Genomic DNA, 23,626 nt, shown 5'->3' with positions numbered 1-23,626 from the left:
ACCCCCATCACTGACTCTCACATGCTCCCAGGCTCCACGTGTCTGCATCTGTGCCCCACTTGCCTGTAAGCAGCACACCTGTGCTTTCTCTGCAGTCAATGAGTTCCAGCCCTGATCCACGCATCCTCAAGGTCACCGCAGCTAACCTCTTTTAGTATCTTCATCAAACTTACAGTATCTCAAATGTCCCTGTTTGATTTCTTAGTTGTCTCCCTCCCACTAGCATGGCACCTCAGGAAGACAGGGATCTTTTCTGTCTTAGTCATCTGGTACACAGCAGGCACCAATAACTGACTCCTGAATCAATGTGTGCACGCACATGTGCAACAGCATTTGAGATGAAGCTTTAAGAAATTAAATGACTTCCTTTTTAGGCGGGGAGCTTTTTTTTTTTTTCTTTTTTTCAGCAAATGGTTTCTTAGTGATGGTCTCACATGACAGGTAGCCCTTCTTGATCTTTCCAAAAAGATATGTTTCATTCCATCCATTACCTACTTATTAATTCACATATGTACTCAACGTGTATTTTAACTGCGCACCTACTACATGCCAGGCACTAAAACACATGGTAGGAAAACAGTAAAGAATAAGACACTCGCGGTTCCTGACCTCAGGGAACTTACAGGGCCCCATTTCTTGAAACACCATTCATCATTTTCAAAATTTGTATCTGGCTGTGATCTGGGAATATCTCTGTCTGCTCACCTGGCCCCATCCTTCTCTGCATGCTGTGTGAAGCAAAGCAAAGGCTTCATCTTCTCACCCTTCTCTTCCCCCTCCAGTGTACCACAGAACAGTCAAACACTCTACTGAATCTTAAAAAGCAGAGTCGGCACCCCACTGTGCATATGACCCAAAAGCCCACTCCTGCCAGTTTAAGCTATTTTAACACAGTACTTTCAAATGTATTATTAAAAGAAAACGATTAAAATATAATTTTTTCAATAACTCTAACATTGGGTGGTCCACTTAGGAGAGGCTGTTATTTTCTTTTGGAATTTGCTCTAGCTAGGCAATTTTCTACAGTAACCATTTTCTACTCCCGTAATTAAAGGAGACAAAAGTGAGATGAAAAATACATTTACCATCTATGTGAGGGTCGAGGGAGTTTACCGAGCCACCTATCACCCTGCTCATTCCCAGCACCATGGTCCGAGCTCTGCCAGTTCTCATCCGGTTGACAGCCATGGCATCCCAAACAGTCCCCCACTTCCACCCTGACACCCTGCAAACTCTCCTCAACACAGAAGCCGGAAGCATCACACCACTCCTGCTAGGAACCTTCCAGTGGCACCAATTCTCACCCAGTTATAGGCAGAGTGGCCCACCAGGCCCTGCACAATCTGCCCCGTCACCTCCCTGGCCCGCTCTCCACCTCCTTGTCCCTTGCTCATTCCCTCTACTCCAGCCGCCTGGCCTCCTGGGGGTGCCCCAAACCCTTCAGCACACTCCTGCCGCAGGATCTTTGCACATGACATTCCCTCAGTCACACACACTCTTCCTACAGGAGTGAAGTATGGTTCACTCGTTCTTTCCTTCAGGTCATTACTCAAATGTCACCTTCACAGGGAGGGCTCGAGGACTTCCCAAAAACACCCTATGTACAACCGCAAACCCTGTCTCCACCCTGAAACTGTATGATCTCCTTTCTTCCTTTATTTTTCTAGAGAACACTTATCACCTTCTACTGTACCTTCTTACTTATTCATCTATACATGTATTGACCCTTCCTGTCATTGGAACATGAGCTCTAGCCAGGCACAGTGGTTCATGCCTGTAATTCCAACTTTGGGAAGCCGAGGCAGGCAGATCACTTGAATCCAGGAACTACAGAACAGCATGGGCAACATCTCTACAAAAAATACAAAAATTAGGTGGGCATGGTGGCACGTGCCTGTGGTCCCAGCTACTCAAGAGGCTAAGGTAAGAGGATCACTTGAGCCCTGGAGGCAGACACTGCAGTGAGCTAAGATCGTACCACTCCACTCCAGCCTGAGCCACACAGTGAGACCCTGTCTCAAAAAAAAAAAAGAATGAGATCCACATGGGCAAGCATTTTTGCCTCTTTGGTCACTGCCATATCCCCAGTCCTGGAATGATGCCTGAAATGTATATCACTGGAATTCAATAAATATATTTCACTGAATGAGTAGATTTAACTAGGAATCCAGATCTCTACCATAAGGACATGACGCGTAAGAATACCAGATTGCACTTTTTCCCACAGCCCTTCCAGATAAAACAATTGATTTTTTTAAAAAAACATGTCTGCAACACCTGTGCCTAGTGATGGGAACTCAAACACCTGTCCCTCCAGAAGACAGGAAAGCCTTACTTCGATTTTCAGGCTGTCATGCTCCACTGTAAAGTCGAGTCTGGAAGGCGCGACATCAAAGGTAATTCTCTCCCCCCGATAGAATGGAATCTGGAAGGAAGAGTCTGTTAATTACTCAGAACCACTAACATGATCAATCATCAATATTAATAATCAATCCAGCAGCCCACAGATGACAAGGGTTCAAGACAGGCCAAGAGAAACATTAATCATAACTGTCGCAGATTTGAAAAGAAGCCCAGCCCTTTTTGTACCTACTCCTAAGGAGTGAACGTCTCATCTTAAGTTACTGCTTAACAGCGTGTTCAGAGAACTGCAGGCCAACCATCTGCTCCTTTAACACCCAAACAGCATTGGCTCTTCCTTTGCCATGAGAGTCCCAGACATCAACAGAACAGAAATCTGCTTCACTCACCACAGTGTAGCCCCCACTTGGCAAGGAATAGAAGGAGAAGGAGCCGTCTTCTCTGGAGACAGTGTAGCACAAATATACCAGACTCTCATCTTGGGGCTGGAACCCAGGCACTGGTGAGACACTGCAGCCCAGGACATCCTATGCCAGGGAAACAAAAGACAAGACTTCTTTTTCCATTTACATGTTCTAATTACCATCAATTAGCCACATCATAGGAAAGTTTTTCTAAGTTTCATGTCAATATGTGTATTTCTGAAATCTAAGACATAGTAATATAGGTAAAAGGAACAAAAATCTTGGCCTTCAAGTCGTAAAGTTAAAAACTGGCAGAGTCTTGTTGGGGAAAAAAAGACATGACTGTCCTTCCTTATGATGGGTCGCCATTCTCCAAATAAGAAAATGGAGGCTCAGGAGGGTAATGGTGACCGGCCAGGGGTCACACAGCTAGGAAGGTACATTTGTTTAGACCTGGAATTTGTTTGAACCCACGTCTGATTTCAAAGCCTGTGTACTTTCTATCACATACCACTGCCTCCCAGTGTAGATGTGCAATGTTTTAAGAGTCAACAGAGACACATGGTATTCTTGAAATCTTTTTTTTTTTTTTTGAAACACAGTCTCACTCTTTCACCCAGGCTGGAGTACAGTGGTGTGATATCAGCTCACTGCAACCTCCACCTTCTGAGTTTAAGCGATTCTATTGTCTCAGCCTCCCTCGCAGCTGTGACTATAGGCATGTGCCAACAAGCCCAGCTAATTTTTTTTTTTTTGTATTTTTAGTAGAGATGGGGTTTCACCATGTTGTCCAGGCTGGTCTCAAATTCCTGACCTCAAGTGATCCACCTACCTCAGCCTCCCAAAGTGCTGGGATTACAGGAGTGAGCCACCACCCTCGCCCTGAGACACATGATATTCTTAAGTGGTAAAATCTGCATTTTTTAACTGGTACGTTCTGGTCCGTAACCCCCCACCTACCCTTCATACCGTTTCTTTTGTTCTTTTCTTTGCTTACCTCTTTAGTTACTAAAGAAGAAAAGAGAAGAAACTTCACCCCTTTCATGGGCTCCCCATCACTTCGGACAGAGCCAGACACATTGTAGCCAGCAACTATGAGGGGACTGGCCGCATTGGCATTTGAGTTGGTTACACGCACTGTGGTGCTTGCCTGTAACAGAAAAATATTTTAACTTGAAAAAAGAAAGTAAACACTTGCCAAGTGTCTAACAAGATGAGGACATGATGAATCTAAACTATTAGCTGGGAAATGTAATCTATAAAATTGCTTATTCAGTATAATCACCTTTTTTTTTTTTTTTTTTTTTTTTGGAGACAAAGTCTAGCTCTGTCACCCAGGCTTGAGTGCAATGGCACAACCTTGGCTCACTGCAACCTCTGCCTTCTGGGTTCCAGCGCTTCTCCTGCCTCAGCTTCCCAAGTAGCAGGGATTACAAACACCCGCCACCGCATCCGGTGTACTTTTAGTAGAGATAGGGTTTCACTGTGTTGGCCAGGTTGATCTCAAACTCCCAATCTCAGGTGATCCACTCGCCTCAGGCTCCCAATGTGCTGGGATTACAGGCGTGAGCCACCATACCCGGCCAATCTTTATTTTTTAATGCCCAAAATGAAGCGAAAGGAAATGTGACAAAATGTAAATAATGATTTTGTCTATAAGGCGGTATTTTTACTTGTATACTTTTCCATCTTCCCAAATTTCTAACTTTGTTTCTGCTGCTTTATAGTCCTATGTTCCAACTTTTTTAAAGAGCATATTTTGCTTTTTTCTACACGTAATGATAGTGTTAACCGAAGATTGGCCTAAAGCTGCCTCCTTACATGTTTTAAGTTTGGCCTAAAGGTTTCTGTGTACAGTGCCAAGTCTCAGCCAATTCCAACAGCCATCCTTCAACTACTCACAGGCAGCAAACTGCTCAAACTGTGTGTAAGAAAAACGCCCAGCTGTAACCAGTCCAACTGTTTCTGTCCCTCACTTCCACTTTCTGTCCGTCACTTTCTTTTTTCTGTCCATAAACCCTTTCCAATCAGCAACGGTGCCCACAGTCGCTGTAAACCTATTCTGGCTCAGGAGGCTGCCTAACTGACAAATTGTTCTGTGCTCAATTAAACTGTTTAATTTGTGTTAAGTTCTTCTTTTCACAATATGTGCATGTTTTTAAACATTTTCGTTAAAGTACAATTTACATAGAGAAGACTGCACGTATTCTAAGCATACAGCACAGGGCTTGTCAAAAACTGGGCACCGGTCACCCAACAGAATAGCACCAGCACCGCAGAAATGCTCCTCACACTTGCTTCCGGTCACTAACCCCCCAGGAAGATAAACATAATCCTCACTTCTAACAACATGCTTTACTTTAAAATCCCAATTTCATATTAATAAACTCAGATTCTTCTAAGTAGCATACAATGTAAACCTTAAAATCTCTTCTATTTATAAATGTGTAAACCCTTTCATTTCGAATTAAAAAAAAAATTTTTTTTTTTTTTTTGAGACAGAGTCTCGCTCTGCTGCCAAATCTGGAGTGCAGTGGCACAGTCTTGGCTCACTGCAACTTCCACCTCCCAGGCTCAAGAGATTCTTCTGTCTCAGCCTCCCAAGTAGATTGGATTACAGGCACATGTCACCATGCCCAGATAATTTTTGTATTTTTAGTAGAGACAGAGTTTCACCATGTTGGCCAGGCTTGTCTCAAACTCCTGACCTCAAGGGATCCACCAACCTTGGCCTCCCAAAGTGTTGGGATCACAGGCGTGAGCCACCACGCCAAGCCTCGAATAAAGTATTTTTAAATGTTGCTCCAGAAGAGAAAAATCCTCAAAACCAAAAATCATAAATAGTATGAAGAGACATCTAGGTGTGAAACTATCAACAATTATAAATGCATAAAACCCACAGAGTAAAAAAATAAATAAATAAAACCTACAGAATAAAAGCTGAAATACTGATTCCAATGATTCTTTAGCAAAAATGAGACACAGTTTCAGTACCAACACAGAAGCTAATATGTCAAGATGTTCCTTAAGACTTATTTTAATTTAGTCTTTCACACTATTTTGATCTTCATCCTTTTTTGATCTTTGACTATAAACTACTCAGTCACACAAAAAGAAAATATACTAAAGAACACTTACATAACTTCTAACCAGCTAAAGAAATTTAAAAAGTAGAAATACAATTAAAGATGCTGGCGTACCCTCAAATCCCCTTCCTCCCTCTTTCTCTAGAAGTCAGTATCATTTTGAACAGTGTTTGCTATTCCCATGCACGTCTTCATAATTTTTCTATGAAAACTGTATCCTCCCCCATCTCTACTAAACATAAAAAAATTAGCCAGGCATGGTGGCAATTGCCTGTAATTCCAGCTACTCAGGAGGCTGAGGCAGGAGAATCACTTGAACCTTGGAGGTGGAGGTTACAATGAACCAAGATCATGCCATTATACTCCAGCCTGGGTGACAAGACTCTGTGTAAAAAAACAAAAAAGACTGTATCCTTAGCCAGGTGCAGTGACACATGCCTGTAGTCCCAGCTCCTCGGGAGGCCATGGTGGAAGGATCGCATAAGGCCAAGAACTGGAGGCTGCAATGAGCCATGAATATGCCAATGCTATATTCTAGCCTGGGAAACAGAACAAGACCCTGTTGGGAAAACAAACAAACAAACAAAAAAAAACGTGTCTGTCCGGGCCAGGCGCCCTGTAATCCCACTACTTTGAGAGCCTGAGGGTGGTGGATCATTTGAGGTCCGGAATTCGAGATCAGTCTGGCCAACATGGCAAAACCCCGTCCATCCGAAAAATAAAATAATTAGCTGGATATAGTGATGCACACCTGTAATGCAGCTGGCTCAGGAGGGTGAAGCCGGAGAATAGCTTGGACCCAGGAGGCTGAGGTTGCAATGAGCCAAGATCGCACCACTGCACTCCAGCCTGAGCGAGAGAACGAGACTCAATCACAAAAAAAAAAAAAAAAAAAAAACTAGACTGTATCCATAAATAAAGTTACCACAAGTATTTAAATCATATTTCTTTCAACTCTGTTTTAAAATGTAGTTACATTGATATATGCAGCTCTGGTTTATTCATTATTGCTGACATACAGCAGCCTATTGTATGACGAAACCATATCCTTTCTTCTCTTAAAAGACATTTAGGTTGTTTACAATATTTTGCTATTAAAAAGCTGCAATAAATGTTTTGTTGCCCAGGGTGGAGTGCAGTGGTGCGATCTAGGCTTACCACAACCTCTGCCTCCCAGGTTCAAGCAATTCTCCTGCCTCAACCTCCCGAGTAGCTGGGATTACAGGCATGTGCCAGCACACCTGCCTAATTTTGTAATTTTAGTAGACTGGATTTCTCTATGTTGGTGAGGCCAGTCTCGAACTCCCGACCTCAGGTGATCCACCTGCCTCGCCCTCCCAAAGTACTGGGATTACAGGCGTCAGCCACCTCACCCTGCCGATAAACATTCTTATACATTCTTCTTGAGCACACGTACCACAGTTACTAGAATGTTTAGTATATTTACAGATTTCTGTTTCAGGCAGAAAAAAGAACAACAAATAAATCTCATCAGGGCCTTCTGTTGTTGATTTAGTTTAAAATAGCTACGGTTAATAAAACAGATCTATTTCACAGCAGGAAGACAACATTGTCACCTAAAACTGAAACCAACACAAGCAACATCTGCCACAGTGAGGAGTTACACCTTATAAATAACCACCAAACTCATCAACAGCACCAATGTTTCTTCATCTACTCCTGGAAAAACCATCAATTCTTTTCAAAACCTAAACTGAAAACCCCTACCTTTATCCCCAAGCCAGCATATTACTGGCATGGCTACAGACGTGGCCGTCACACTCACCTCTTTCAATGCCCAGGTCGGATGAGTTGCAAGGATTTCATAATCTCCAGGCAGAACTTTAAAAAACGCAAACCTAAGAAATACAAAATAACCATTTAATTTTCTCCAAACAACCTGAGTATTTCTAATTTTATGATTAACATTGGCAGCACAAGAAAACAATGATGGAATTATCACCAACTTGCCATTAGCTGGTTAAATGAGCATGAATGAAATTCAATCCTTCACTGTACAAATCTGCATCAAAGAGCCCTTACTGTGTACCAGGAGGGGTGTTCCATGTGATGATAGGAAGGAGAAGCGCTTAGGTCTCCCTTAAACTCAAGGATCTCTGGCGCAAAACCAGCCCTTGTAGCACAGCAGGGATCAGTCACACAACATCTGACTGGGTTTGACAGAAGTGACAGGCACAAACTGACAAGGAGAAGGGAACAGAAGTGTCCAAAGGAACATGTGGGAAGGAAGAAGTGGGGTGAAAAGAACAGAATGGATGCACAGGCTGAGGGGGAGGGGGACACTAACACAAGATGATGCTAATGACACATGGCGGGGTAAACCATGACAAACTTTGAATCCCACAAAAGAGCCTTTACAGAAATAGATAAGCTAGTCTGGGTTTTTACACAAAGCAACTGAGATGAGAAACCAGCAGCTGATGAAAATGACTCTACTAGCCACAGACAGACTAACATGTTTATCCCTTTAAATGTGTAAGGCAACTGAAAATTAAAAGGCTAATTCCAGTGAAATAAACTATAAAAAGCGTTTGATTTCTTCTTCTGCAGTATTTTATTACATCAACTGTTGCCTGTAATAACTGGATAGGGCTTGGAAATCCCGTTACTACCAAGTCTTGATAAGACTGAGTTTCTATTTCATTTTCATAATAGCCCAGTGCTACAAGTCACTATCATTGTTTCAGTGAGTACAGATGAAATGGAATCAGAAGGCTATTGTTTTCTAGTAAGGTCAACACCAAACCACGAGCCTAGAAAAAAATTATAGATCCATATTCCTGCTACAGACCAGGACTGGAGAGGCACTAATCAAGGAGAAGTAAACGTTATTTCAAAAATGAAAAAGAGTTTCAACAATAACTTTAAAATTGAATGACTTACTGACAGACTCATTATAAACTGCTACTTTGCAATTTAGTCAGTTTGGATATTGACAGAGTTAGTAACGATTTGATCGCTTTCAAAATTATCAGTTTGAACTATTCTGCTATTAATCTTGGCACATCTGTTGACATTTACGACTACATATATCCATTAAATAAATGCTTTACATTTGACTCAGCAGGGTCAGTTAATCATCACTTCCAACTACAAAACACTTTTCAGATAATAATGATAATGATTTTTTCTAATCCTAACTGAGCTAACCTATTGGAGCTAACATGCCAGGCAGTTTGAAGTAGTATTAATTTCATCTTTCCAGTAACGAGGTATGTTCCACAATTATCTTCATTTACCAAAGAGGAAACAGAGGCACAGAAAGGTTAAGGAACCTGCCCCAGGTCAAAGAGCCAGCAAATGGGGGAACTGGGATTCAAGCCCAGGCTAGTGGGCTCTGGAGCCAGGCTGAGCTGTTAAATAAAGACCCACTAAGCCCCAGGCACTGCAGCAGGTACGTTATGTTTGTCTTTTTTCTGTCTGAGACAGCGTCTTACTCTGCTGCTGAGGCTGGAGTGTAGTGGTACATGACCATGGCTCACTGCAGCCTCAACCTTCCAGGGTCAAGTAATCCTCCTGCCTCAGCCTCCTGAGTAGCTGGGACCAGAGGAGCATGCCACCATGCCCAGGTAATTTTCTTCCTCTATGGGACTCTGCTTCATATAATTTTTTAAATTACTTGTAGAGATTCAGTCTCCCTGTGTTGTCCAGGCTGGTCTCGAACTCCTGAACTCAAGTGATCCTCCCACCCTGACCTCCCAAAGTGCTGGAATTATAGCCACAAGCCAATGTATCTGGCTTGTATTAACTCATATTTAGTCATCCCATCAATGCTAGGAAAGAAGGGTCAAATGGCTTCCATTTCACACATGGGGAACTCAATGCTCTGAGGGGCAGGAACTCACCCAAGGTTAAGAGGCTGAATCAGGATCTGAACCCAGGATTCCCTGAATCCAAATCCCCAAACCCAGCTCTGTGACCCCATCACAGCCCGGCTCTAAGGCAAGATTGGGAGACAGGATGCTACTCACTTTCCGCCGGGCTGTGTAACTGTCGACTGGATCTTTGCTTCAGTCCCAGTGTTTCTCAGAGACACCTGAACTCCCGCAGGACCCAGGGGCTGCCCTTTGCTGAGGACCTGCCATGGAGAAGAAGGTTAGGCCCCACCCAGCAAAGGACCCTCCTCTCAAAGCACTGGCAACTGCTTACAACCCCCAGGTGGAGCCAGGAACCTTCCTTGGGTCAACAATCCCATTGAAAAGATGATATAAATCATGAATATGTTTCCTGGGGATGAGGCAGTAGACCGAACAGTAAGGTAAAATAAGACGCCATTTCAATGAATCTAAGACATCGTCAGCTAAAGATTCACCATTATTGGCCTGGCCAGGTGTAGTGGTTCACACCTGTAGTCCCAGCACTTTGGGAGGCCAAGGTGAGCAGATCACCTGAGGTCAGGAGTTTGGGACCAGCTTGGCCAACATGGGGAAACCCTGTCTCTACTAAAAATAGAGAAATTAGCTAGGTATCATGGTGCATGCCTGTAATCCCAGCTACTCAGGAGGCTGAGACAGGAGAATCACTTGAACATAGAAGGCAGAGGTTGCAGTGAGCTGAGATCACATCACTGCACTCCAGCCTGGGCCACAGAGGGAGACTCCATCTCAAAAAAAAATAAGTAAATATAAATAAAATACAAAAATTAGCTGGGCGTGGTGGCACATGCCTGTAATCCCAGCTGCTGGGGAGGCTGAGGCAGGAGAATCGCTCGAACCCAGGAGATGGAGGCTGCAGTGAAAGAGACTACACCACGGCACTCCAGCTTGGGCTACAGCATGAGACTCAAAAAAAAAAAAAAAAAAGGATCGCCATTATTTTGCAAATCACTGAGAAAGAAAGAAATACCCAAGATCCCCATCTCCTTCATCTCTTCTTTCTTTAAAAAATGCAGGATATTTTATCCCGGGGACTTTGATCCCACAGGGGACCCACAGATAAAGGGCAAGAGAGCCTGCGAACCCTGCACTCCATCCTGTGTGGAACAAGAAACTCACACATACAGCTGGGACGGACGGGCCTCGCCCTCAACACAAACGTAAAGGAGAAATCAGCGCGTCATGAAGAAAAGGGCAGGAAGGAAAAAAGCACATCTCAATCTCAGGCACAGGACGGGTGGAGGAAAAGCAACTCTCCCCTGAGAATCTGAATCTAGGAGAGCTGAGGCAAACACTCATTAGCACTCTAAATTCACACCACCACGGCAGTGAAAAAAAATATAGCAGAATTTAAATGCTGGGAATCCTCCCAGGTGAGTGGCAGAAGCAGGTGCACACCATCTCAAGAAGAAGCTGACTTTAGTTCACCCAGAGGGAGAGTAAGACGCCACGAGGCTTAGGGAGTACATTCTTCCAACTCTGCATCCCTGTAAAAGGCCATCCCTGGAATAAACTTTAATAGCTGCCGGGTGCATGGCTCACACCTGGAATCCCAGCACTTTGGGAGGCCAAGGCGGGCAGATCACCTGAGATCAGGAGTTCGAGACCAGCCTGACCAACACAGCAAAAGCCATCTCTACTGAAAATACAAAAAATAGCTGAACGTGGTGGCATGCACCTGCAATCCCAGCTACTCAGTAGACTTAGGCAGGAGAATCACTTAAACCTGGGAGGTAGAGGCTGCAGTGAGTCAAGACTGCACCACTGCACTCTAGCCTGGGCAACAGAGCAAGACCCTGTCACAAAATAAAAGAAATAAACACTAACATCCTATGCCCTGGGAGCAGAGGGAATGACCAGCAACCTCAATCTGACTCCTAAGCACACCTGCTGCATTCTACACAGGATGGAGTGCAGGGCTCACAGGCTCTCCTGCCACTTATCCCCTGTGGGATCAAAGTCCCCAGGTTAAGATATCCTATATTTTTTAAAGAAACGATTTAGTATACATTATAGAGTGAACAGGAAAAATAATCAAGTTCCAAAGACAAACCTTGCCGTTCACAGAGAAGCCAGTGAAGACAAAGTTGATGTCCCCACCCTTTGTGCAGATGTCACTGACTCCATCCACACGGAGCTCCACGGTCGTCGGCTCTGAGGATGAAGCCGGGGAGGAAACAGGGGCACAAGACACAGAGGCAAGCTTAGTTTTGGGATATAGTGAACCTGTCTAAGTAGAACATATTTTATTGTTCAGTTTTCATTTTATTTGTCAACACTTAATACACTCGTGTGTTTCCAAATCCAAAGGAACAAAAAGGTATGCTGGGGAAAGTCTCCCTCTCACCCCTATCCCCCAGCCACCTAGTTTTCTGCCCCAGAGAGAACTCATGTTTAGAGTATAAAATAATTTTACAACAGCCTTTCAGCCAAGTTACATCTCAGGGTGCCAGTGGAAATTCAGTGAGCACCAAGTAATTTTATTTACTGAATGCTCATCACAGACCAGGCACTAAGGTGAGTGCATTTAACCCTCACAATTATCTGAAGAGGCAGGCAATAATAGCCGAAATTTATTGAGGGGTAAATTGAGGCACAGAAAGGTTAAAGGAGCTCCCAAGATCACAGAGCTTCTGAGTGACAGAGCTCCGATTCAACCCTAAAAGTCTGGCTCTGGATCTGTTCCCTGACCACGTACATGAGCTCAGCCATGTTAAACCAGGACCACAAACTCCAATGCCGCAGGAGCCTGGTGGGTTCAAAGTGAGCGGAGCACCCTTGGGGGATTATGATGGTAAACTGAAAGGGGGCAACCGCCACTCTAGTCTGCCAACCACTGCTGTGCTTTGCCAGAGCTTACAACTTCTCCAAAAAACTGGAAATCTGGATTTTATATACCATCTCTTGACTTTTCAGTATCAGCAATTAACTCCATTTTTTTAAAAACTGAAGAGTTCATCATAATAGGGATTAAAGCTGAGTTTTCAAAACATTAGGAAGAATGTGGAGTAATAAGTAGAGAACAAAAAGGAAAACCATGAGATGAGATTTTCAGGTACGATGAAGAATTACACACATGTTCACATGTGCACGTACACGCACACACACACAAAGATTCTAACAAAAAAATGCACAAAAGACTTGAACAGAAATCTTACAAAAACAGCTAGCCCATGGGAAATAAACATACAAAAAAGTGTGCAACTTCATCGGCCATCAGAGGAATGTAAATCAAGACCACAGCGAGATGATACGACACCCCCACCAGAATGTCTAAAATGAAAAAAACTGACCGTACCAAGTGTTGACTAGGATGTGGAGCAATGGAAACCCTCATACACGGCTGGTAGAACACAAACCAGAATATCCACTGTGGATGTTTGGAAATACTTAAGCTGAGCACGTATCAACTCTATGGCTCAGCAACTTTATGCCTGAGATGTACTCAGCACAAATGTCGGCACATGTGTATCAAAAAATACATACAAGAATGTTCACAGGAGCACTACTCTTAGTGGCCAAAATCAGGAAGCAACCCAAACAGCCATCAACAGAAGAAATCACTGATATAAAATATAAACATAAAATATCAATGTAGGCCAAGCATGGTGCTCATGCCTGTAACCCCAACACTTTGGGAGGCCGAGGCAGGCAGATTACTTGAAGTCTGGAGTTCAATGCCAGCCTGGTTAACATAGTGAAACCCCAACTCTACCAAAAATACAAACATTAGCCAGGTATGGTGGTGTATAATCCCATCTACTCAGGAGGTTGAGGCCCAAAAATTACTTGAACCTGGGCAGAAGTTGCAGTGAGCCGAGACTGTGCCACAGCACTCCCGCAGTCTCAAAAGAAAAAGAGAGAGAGAAAAAGAAAATATAGTTCATAAAATATAAATCATTTTATATTTACGCATCAGAATTCTGAACAGCAAAGAGAATGAACTAGAGCTGCAAATGATACAGAGAAAGCTCACAATGCTCAGAGGAAGAAACATTTGTATAAAGTTCAAAACAGACCAAATGGATCTCTAATTTTTAGAGGCTCAGGGTGGTGGTCACCTGTGGGGTGGGGCAGGATGGCTAATGAGCACCCAGGATAGGGACTTCTGGGGTGCTGGTGAAGTGCTATCCCACCATCTGGGTGGTGGATACACGGGTGTGTTCACTTTGTGAAAATTTATCCAGGGCACTTTTGTGAAAGCATAACTCAATTAAAAAGCTTACCAACAGCATCACTTGGGGGTGGGGTGGAGTGGCAAATACAACACTCCTGCAGGCCACCAGTCTAGATTTCTGCTTTGACCATGAGCATTCCTCTCAGGACTGCATTCCTCTCCAACTTTCTGGAACATACCAGCCAGACACACCCCCCCACCCCACCCCTGACTACAAACTAATATAAAGAGCTGCTCTCACAGAGCCAAATTAGCTGTCAGCTGCCTGAGCTTCATTTTAGCCTTGGTGATGGCAGGTGCTAAATGCTTCCTTGTCTAATACACAGGCAAGCCTGATACCAACAGTGGTGGTCCTGACTCCTCTTCCCAAACTATGGACTGGGGGTCACCCACATCTGCTCTCCTGAAACATCAAGAGTCTCTCCTCTTCAAAAACGTATGCTACATCAAAATAGACCCTCTCTTCTGATCTCAACCCCATTCACAACTCTCCAGCTATGCTTGAAGGCAGTCACATGAGGAAAGTTTGGAGCTTTTGTTGGGAAGTATGCAGAAGAGCTGTTTCTGAGTACTGAGTGCTTGCTAATTACGTGCTAGCCACTCTGAACACTCATTATTGGATTATTCAACCTCCAAGTACCTTGTGGGGCCAGGACTACAACTACCAAGGCTCAAGAGTGAGGAGCCAGGCTGACACAGGGGAAGTAACTTGCCCAAGATTGTTACTTAACTGTTATTTAACTGTCAGCCTTAAGCCTGACAGATATTGTAATCTCTTGGAACATAAATCTGGATTTTTATGACAGATCTCACAATGTTTAAATGTTGCAATTAATTACATAAAAGATTAAAAAACTGAGGAGGCTAAAAAAAGAAGCCATCCTGGGACAGGAACCAAGTCCCCACTCTTGGCTTCTATACTGTTCTGCTGCCACGTAAGGAGTGAAACTGCAAAGGCAGAGTTTCCAGAAAGGTACAAGAAAAGATGTCTATTTTTCAAAGGTGACAGAAAGCCTTAAGGTAGATTAAATCCAAACTAAACCAGAGTGATGGGGACAGGGAGGGGAGGAATTCAAACCCTCTTCCAGACTGAAAATGATCCTTAATATTTTAAGAGTGTATGCACCCTACTAATGTAAATTAATATTTGGCATATAATTTTTTTTTTGAGACAGAGTTTTGCTCTTTCACCCAGGTTGGAGTAGTGGCACCATCTTGGCTCACTGTAACCTCCACCTCCCGGATTCAAGCAATTCTCCTGCCTCAACTTCCCAAGTAGCTGGGATTACAGGTGCGCACCACCATGTCTGGCTGACTTTTGTATTTTTAGTAGAGATATGGTTTTACCATGTTTGCCAGGCTGGTCTTGAACTCCTGACCTTGTGATTTGCCTGCCTCAGCCTCCCAAAGTGCTGGGGTTACAGATGTGAGCCACCATGCCCAGCCATAATTTAATCTTACAAAGAATGTCTAGTGATTCAGTTAACTTACCGAAACTCCACCCTAGGGGAGGCTCAATCTTCAGAATGAAATCCCCCTAAAAGGAAAAAAAAAAAAATGAAATTTCAAGAAATGAGAACTGTGACTCTGGTTTAATTTAGTTTCGTGTTACCATTTAATCTGAAAATTTTACGTCGGAAATGAAATTCAGAGAGTAACCCTTGTTCTTCTTCAGATGCTACAAGCTGAAGCTGAACACCAGAAGTTTTCATCTAAACCAGGTGTCCCCAAACTACGGCCCGCGGGCTGCATGCGGCCCCCTGAGGCCATTTATCCGGCCGCCTGCCGCACTTCAGGAAGGGGCACCTCTTTCATTGGTGGTCAGTGAGAGGAGCACAGTATGTGGTGGCCCTCCAACGGTCTGAGGGACAGTGAACTGGCCCCCTGTGTAAAAAGTTTGGGACGCCTGATCTAAACAATCGGAAGACAGTGTTGAAGCCCACTTGTGAGTTCTCAAGACACTAGGTTCAGCTACTTACTGTCTTTTAATATTAAACATACTATTAATTCTACTAATTGAATCTCCCATTAAGCCCTCACATGCCTATCGCTGCACAAGTTAGTGTATCTTCAGGGACTAGAGTCAATTCTTAAAACTGGATTTGACCAGGCACAGTACCTCACACCTATAATCCCAACACTGTGGGAGGCCAAGGCAGGAGAATTGCTTGAGGCCAGGAGTTTGAGACCAGCCTGAGCAACACAGCAAGACCCCATCTGTACAAAAAATTTTCTTAAAAAATTAGCTGGGTGTGGTGGCAGGCACCTATATTCTTGGCTACCCAGGAGGTGGTGGTAGGAAGATCACTTGAGCCCAGGTCAACGCTGCAGTGAATCATAATCACGCCACTGCACTCCAGCATGGGCAGCAGAGGGAGATCCTGTCTCTAAACAATACATTAACTCATTAATTCAATAAATATAACTAGATTTTACTCATCACCCTGGTTTCTTTTCTTTTTTTCTTTTTTTTGAGATGGAATCTTGCTCGGTCACACAGGGTAGAGTAAAGTGGTGCGATCTCAGCTCACTGCAACCTCCGTCCCCTGTGTTCAAGAGATTCTCCAGCCTCAGCCTCCCAAGTAGCTGGGACTACAGGCATGCACCACAACATCTGGCTAATTTTTTTGCATTTTAGTAGAGACGGGGTTTCACCATGTTGCACAGGCTAGTCTCGCGCTCCTGAGCTCAGGCAATCTGCCTGCCTCAGCCTCCCAAAGTGCTAGGATTACAGGCATGAGCCACCACACCCAGCCTTTTGGTTTCTTAAGACTGATGCTGTTAAAAACTAATTAAATAGGTTTCAGGACAGACTCAGCTAGCCCACCCCTAGAAATCAATCCTATGCATTATGGATGAAGAGTTAAGTTCAAGAATATTTCCTGGTATGTTATTAGTAATAATAATTACTACTATTTTAAAACTGGGGAAGGTCTATATCCATCAAGAGGGAAGTACTTAAATAAATTACAGTTTGGGTTTGATTCTGACACACTATGAAGTGATTAAAAAGAAGGCAGGTAGGCTGAGCATGGTGGCTCACTCCTGTAATACCAGCACTTTGGGAGGCCGAGGCGTGCGGATCACCAGAGGTCAAGAGTTCGAAACCAGCCTGGCCAACATGATGAAACCCATCTGTACTAAAAACACACAAAAAAATTAGCTGGGCGTGGTGATGGGCACCTGTAATCCCAGCGACTCAGAAGGCTGAGGCAGAAGAATCAACTCAAAGCTGGGAGGCAGAAGTCACAGTGAGCCAAGATTGCGCCACAGCACTCCAGCAGCCTGGGTGATGGAGTAGGACTCCATCTCAAAAAAAAAAAAAAAAGGCAGTAGATCTATTCACACTAACGTTGAAAGCATGCAAGGGGAAAAAAACAATGTCCCTCTGGTAATGAAAGCATTAACACAGGGGGAAAAAAATTAAACTGCAGAATAAATCCTATTGTTTGAGTCTACTTGTATTTTTTTTAAAAATCAAAATCAAAACTACATATATTGACTATTTTTGCAACTTCCTATGAATCTATATTTCCAAATAAAAGGTTTATACGTAGGAGGATGGGATTATATAAGCAGAGGTGGTTGTGAATACATATCTATGTGTACATATGTTTGCATGTATTTGCATATATGCATATGCATGTGTATCCATGGATATCTGAATAACTCTAAATAGAAAGCAATCTGTTAGGATGCACATTGAAACTTTATAAGAGGGCTGGACACAATGGCTCACACCTGTAATCCCAGCACTTTGGCAAGCCAAGGCGGGTGGATCACTTCAGGTCAGGAGTTCGAAACCAGCCTGACCAACACGGTGAAACTCCATCACTATTAAAAATACAAAAATTTAGCTGGGCATAGTGGCATGCGCCTGTAATCCTAGCTACTTGGGAGGCTGATGAAGGAGACTTGCTTGAACCTGGGAGATGGAGGTTGGAGTGAGCCAAGATCATGCCACAGTACTCCAGCCTGGGCAGCAGAGTGAGACTCCATTTCAAAAGAAAAAAACGAAACAAAAAAAACTTTATCAGAGGTTATCACTAGAGAGGGAGGTATAACTGGAGGGAAAAGGGTACAAATTTATTTCAACTACTCCTAAAGATCTTGACTTTTTTTCACAAAGCTCATGAATTCATATATTACCTGTACAAGTTTTTAACAATATTTTAAGCTGCTTGCTAGTAAAGGGTTGTATGAAATCAGAGTTTCTCAACCCTGGCACCACTGACATCTGGGCTGCCGTGGGCAGCACTGTAGAACATTTAGCTCCATGCCTGGGTACTACTCACGGGATAACTGCAGCACACAGCCACAGATATCACAACCACAAACCTCTCTAGATGTTGCCAAATGGCCCTGAAGACATAGAGAAAGACTTGATTCATCAAGGCTGTTTGTGAGTTCTCTACCTCCGAATGTGGCTAGGATTACCATATTCCACTAATAATTTACAAAACAGATGAGCATTTTCTAGTGTAGGAAAGGGTATAATCAGTGCAGCCTTGCGAGGCACACTAGAGACTTCCCATCATAAGTAACAAGCAGTAAAGACGGAAGTGCCCTCCCCTCTTACCTTATCATACAAAGGGATCATAAAGTAACCATTGTTAGGGGCACAGTCCGTCTGGTATTTCAAAGTCCCATGCTTGGTGTACAACTTTATCTAGAAAGGAAGGAGGGAAAACAGAAATCATAATATTGCCTTTGAGAAATAACCACACGTTACACCTGAATGCACTCTGTCAATATGCATTCACTGAGCACCTATTATATGCCAGCTTTTAACATTGTGCTTTACTGGGGACAGGGGGAAATAAGCAAAGTCTCTTCCAAATCACGTGACTCAATGGTTTTCAGATTAGAAATCACCTACAGGGTATCCCAAAGCCTTATTTTTCAATGCTTTTTTGTTACTTATATGGTTGTCTCTAGGTTGGTCACCGTAAGTTTCTGTGTCTAAAACAAATCTGCAAATTCTGCCATTAGCAAGGTGCCTATTACAATGCAAATTCTTGACAGGGAGCAGCTGCTCACTTCTGTAATCCCAGCACTTCGGAAGGCTGAGGCGGGAGGACCACCTGAGATCAGGAACTTGGACCAGCCTGAACACATGGTGAAACCCTGTCTCTACTAAAAATACAAAAGAAGTTAGCTGGGCATGGTGGCGGGCAGCTGCAGTCCCACCTACCTGGGAGGCAGGAAAATTGTTTAAACCTAGGAGGCGGAGGTTGCGGTCAGCCAAGACCGTGCCACTGCATTCCAGCCTGGGAGACAGAGCAAGACTTTGTCTCAGTAATAATAATAATAAAGTAAAATAAAATGCAAATTCCTGAGGCCCACCTCTGTTTCTAAACTAAAGACCTGGAATGAAGACCAGAGATCTGCCTTACTAACTCTAAATTATTTAAAATATTTGGAGCAAGGTTCATCTAGAAACTTAAATTTTCTCATTACTTTCATTCTCAGAACAAAAAGAGAACAAAAAGACACACTATCTGTCTTCTCCTCAAGGACTCTCTAAAACTCTTACATTCTAAACATTACCAGACACCAAGTGTTACCCCAGTAAGATGCCCAAATACTGCCTGGGTCTTCCACGCGTTGCGTGGCCTCCAGCAGGCTCATATTCAGAGAGCCACTCCCTTTCATGTGGTTGTACAGATTCACATCAACGCATATTAAGCAACTGCTACAGAATATGGATTCAAAGAAAAATCAGTTTGTGGCAGCCAGGCATGGTGGCTTATGCCTGTAATCCCAGCACTCTGGGAGGCCAAAGGAGGAGAATCATTTCAGCCCAGGAGTTCAAGACCAGCCTGAGCAACATAGCCAGACCTCGTCTCTACTAGAAAAAAAACTTGGCTAGGAATGATGGCATGTGCCTGTAGTCCTCGCTACTCGGGAGGCTGAGGCAGGAGGATTGCTCAATGCCAGGAGTCAGAGGCTTTGGTGAGCTATGATGGTGCCACCGCACTCCAGCCTAAGCAACAACGTGAGGCCCTGTCACAAAATAAAATAAAATAGAAAAAGGGTTTGTATTACTATTTAATATCTCTCTCCGAGGAAAAAAGCAACACAGTGTAATAGGCAGGGAACACACTGGGAACACGCTGAAGAAAAATTTCCTAAATGTACCTACACAGATCGACCACTCTGAGTTTCTATGTCTAAAAGGAAGCAGTTGGGTCTGATTAATCTAAAAGCCTCACCTCTAAAATATTAATGCTCTGTGATCATGAAACAGACCATACCCAAGCTGCAGTGAAAGAGCAGAATCAAGCCAGGCGCGGTGGCTCACGCCTGTAATCCCAGCACTTTGAGAGGCTGAGGCGGGCAGATCACTAGGTCAAGAAATCGAGACTAGTCTGGCCAAAATGGTGAAATCCCATCCTTACTAAAAATACAAAAATTAGCCTGGTGTGGTGACACATGCCTGTAGTCCCAGCTACTGGGGAGGCTGAGGCAGGAGAATCACTTGAATCCGAGAGGTGGAGGTTGCAGTGAGTGGAGGTCATGCCACTGCACTCCAGCCTGGCAACAGAGCAAGACTCCATATCAAAAAAAAAAAAAAAAAAGAAAGGAAGAAAAAGAAAAAGGCAACATAGCATAACAGGCAGGGAACACACTGGGCTCAAAGAACATTTCCTAAATGTACCTAAGCAGCTCGACCACTCTGAGGCTCAGTTCTGACATCAGTTAATAGGAAGCAGTTGGGTCTGATGAATCTAAAAGCCTCACCTCTAAAATGTTAATGCTCTGTGACCATGAAACAGACCATACCCAAGCTGCAAGGAAAGAGTCGAATCCTACCATATAAGAAGATGTATAAAGTGACTAACTCATAGAATGAACATGTGGGAAACGACGCACATGAAATTATGTGCAGCCTATACATAGGTTCTCTATGGGCAGTGACCACAACTTACTTTCCACGGTGCCTGAGACAGCATCTTGCTTACTCTAGGTACTCAGTGAATTTGTTACAGGTGACAAAGAGATTCAGAGGTATGCATATAAGGCACAGACTGAAAATTCACCAGCTGAGAGGGGTTAGGGAGGCAACAAGGGGCATTCACCTAAAGGAATTTCGGATCACTACGTAATCCAAGCCAACTGCTGCAGCCCAAAGATGAGCTGGTTTTCCAGAGAAATAACCTAGTTTTTAATGTGAAACCTCCTGATTGTTAAAGTATTAGCAACCAGTATAATTTTTTTTTTAACAGTAAGGTCCCTGTTAAAGAACAAAATGTCAATCGCATGAGAGTAGGGAGTTGTGTCTGTTTTGTTCACTCACTGCTATATCTACACCGAGAACAAGGCTTCAGTATGCGCAGGCGCTTAATAAATCGTTGTTGACTCAATGAACATGATGTAAAAACGCCCAGGATGGAAGAAAGCTGGAGAGGAATGAAGGCAGTTGCACAGGAACACAAAAAAACACAATCGAGAAACGACTGTGAAATATCTTGATTATTTCTACGTCTTCCGTAAAGTGCAATCAGGACACAGGACGGCAATGTCATCTACATCAAGATGACTAATATGAAATTCTGATTTCATAATCGGAATTACAAAATAATGAGTGTCCCAAACCATCTGGACGGGCAGCCCTTGAGCTTAAGGAAAACACTTCAAAATGGGCCGCAAAACCTGCTCGCTGATCTCAAGGTCACTATTAGTATGGGGAGGGGGGTGCCTAACTGTCTTTCCCTTCCTTCCAGAACCCCGGGAAACTACATGCTGCAAGAAGCCTTCCTGGGCGGCTTCTCCAATGCCCTGTGCCATCTACGGCCATACCACCTGAAACACACCTGATCGTCTGAAATGCCCTGTCCCCACAGAGAAGTAGACGCAGGAGGCGGCACCCAGAAACAGGTACCCAGGAAATCCTAGGAGACCAGTTGCTGCCAGTGGGTAGATACATTCAATGCCTGACTTCTTCAGGCTAAAAAAGCAGCATACGAGGGCGCCTTGAAGATCACAGATCGGCTTGCTTAGGAAATATATCTGCTGAGTTCCACAGTTTCTCTCCCAGCACCATCCTATAGGTACAAAAACTGAGACCTCAAAGCCAGGGCGCAGAGGTAGTGCGGTGTGGAACTGACTCCCTCCCCCTCCCCCAACCCTCAGCAATCCGCTTTGCAGAACACAGTGGTTCACCCTTCACGGCCAGCGCCGGGGCAGCTCAAAGGTGCTTTCAGACGATCTTTGGGGTCTTATTCCCCAGTCTCGCTCCTTGGCATTTCGCAGCCTCTTCCTTCGTTTTCGCCGAAATTATCTCCAAGGCACCTGTTCTTTTCCTCTTCCTTGTCCTGCTACACTATAAATCCCCTCCCAAAAAGGAGGCCCAGGCCTCACTCTGGTCTCCTCCCATCTACCCTGGAAGTGACCTTCTGTCCCTACTTCCATCCATCCCCTTCCTCTTTATGAAAAGCTTTCTGGGTCATAATCCCACTGGGCTGATAAACATTTAACAGCACTTTATAACTTAATTTTTAAAAAAATTCTACAAAAATCTCTAGGGTAATTCCAGTAACTAACTACTCATTAAGGCAATCAGAGCAGCTGACAACTCTCCATTTTCAGAAGTGGAGGGGAACGGGAGAAACAAAAAAAGACCTTTCTGGCCCCAGGTCAGAAAGCGGGATGGGAATCCATGCTCTTTAAAATCATGCCGGGGGATTTGGAGGAGCAGTGGGTTAGAACTTCGGGTACTTCTGGGCTGTGGAGTTTGCGGGATACGACATGTGGTCTACAAGTTCTGTCATATGGGTTTGGGGAAATCTGAGTTTCAGGGGGTCTGATTCGAAGGGATCTGAGGTCCAAGTTCAAAGAAATGGGGTCTGGGCTCCAAGGGATTTGGGGCCTGGGTTTTGAGTTTCTGGAGTCTGGGTTTTGAAGAACCTGAGGTCTGGCACCTCTCAGCCCGCAGACGACCCCACGATAAGAACCTCCCCTCCAGCGCGACGGGGGAGGGACTGCGGGGGGCTCGCGGACAGCACAGCCTCGGAAGAGAGAAGGGCTCCAAGGACTCCACGCCGCCCGGGTGTCAGAGGCGAGGCCAGCGCGGCCCGGAAAGGCTGAACCACCCGCCCGCGGTCGGCCGCCAGTCGGGCCCGGGCCGAGGGGCGGGCGCTCACCTCGATGAGCGAGTAGTTGATCTCCACGTCCGACTTGACGAAGCCCCCGCAGCCCACCACGATGTCCTCCGAGCCGTGCGCCGGCCCCACGCCGCTCAGCAGCAGCACCACGGCGGCCGTGACCGCCACGGGACCCAGAGGCCCCGCGTCCCGGCCCGCCAGCATGGCCCGACCTCCCCCAGCGGGACCCTCCGCCGGTGGCCTGGTCCCGCCCCTCACACCGCACGCCCCAGGTTCCTTCCTCCTCCTGGGCCGACTGACAGCCCAGGCTCCGCCCTGCCGCCGCCGCTGCGCACGCGCGCTCCGACCCCAAGCCCACGGCCCCGGAAAAGAGAAATACGGCGCATGCTCGGCAAGGTAACGAGACCATCTGTGCCCTCTGGAGGCCTGGAGGACTCCGCGCACCGTCTGGCAGGTGGAACGCAAGGTGCACCCCTGCAGGGAGAAGCCCCAACGGTAAATTCGACTTTAGAACTCACCGACACAACTGGAAAGGACGGGAGATTTTGTTGGTCGAATTATCTAACAAGTTTCTTTTTTTTTTTTGAGACGGAGT

The 23,626-nt window shown here is 44.7% G+C and overlaps 1 protein-coding gene across 1 annotated transcript in view; it reads right to left on the bottom strand.

Annotated features, from left to right (window-relative positions):
• Positions 1-23,360, bottom strand: part of LOC101046937 (BOS complex subunit NOMO1) — a 65,065-nt gene extending 41,705 nt beyond the window's left edge. Inside the window, exons 1-9 of the mRNA XM_039477769.2 lie at positions 23,071-23,360; positions 18,504-18,593; positions 15,416-15,461; positions 11,801-11,901; positions 9,844-9,950; positions 7,638-7,710; positions 3,763-3,915; positions 2,751-2,888; positions 2,336-2,425 (exon numbers count right to left, since the gene is read on the bottom strand). Coding sequence (XP_039333703.1) covers positions 2,336-2,425; positions 2,751-2,888; positions 3,763-3,915; positions 7,638-7,710; positions 9,844-9,950; positions 11,801-11,901; positions 15,416-15,461; positions 18,504-18,593; positions 23,071-23,235 — 963 coding nt within the window. The 5' untranslated portion in view covers positions 23,236-23,360. The remainder of the gene's footprint in view (positions 1-2,335; positions 2,426-2,750; positions 2,889-3,762; positions 3,916-7,637; positions 7,711-9,843; positions 9,951-11,800; positions 11,902-15,415; positions 15,462-18,503; positions 18,594-23,070) is intronic.
• Between the last annotated feature and the right edge of the window lie 266 nt (positions 23,361-23,626).

Source organism: Saimiri boliviensis, chromosome 12 (genome assembly GCF_048565385.1).
Source record: "Saimiri boliviensis isolate mSaiBol1 chromosome 12, mSaiBol1.pri, whole genome shotgun sequence".
In the NCBI taxonomy this organism is placed as follows: Eukaryota; Metazoa; Chordata; class Mammalia; order Primates; family Cebidae; genus Saimiri; species Saimiri boliviensis.
This window is presented reverse-complemented; position numbering and strand designations above follow the sequence as displayed.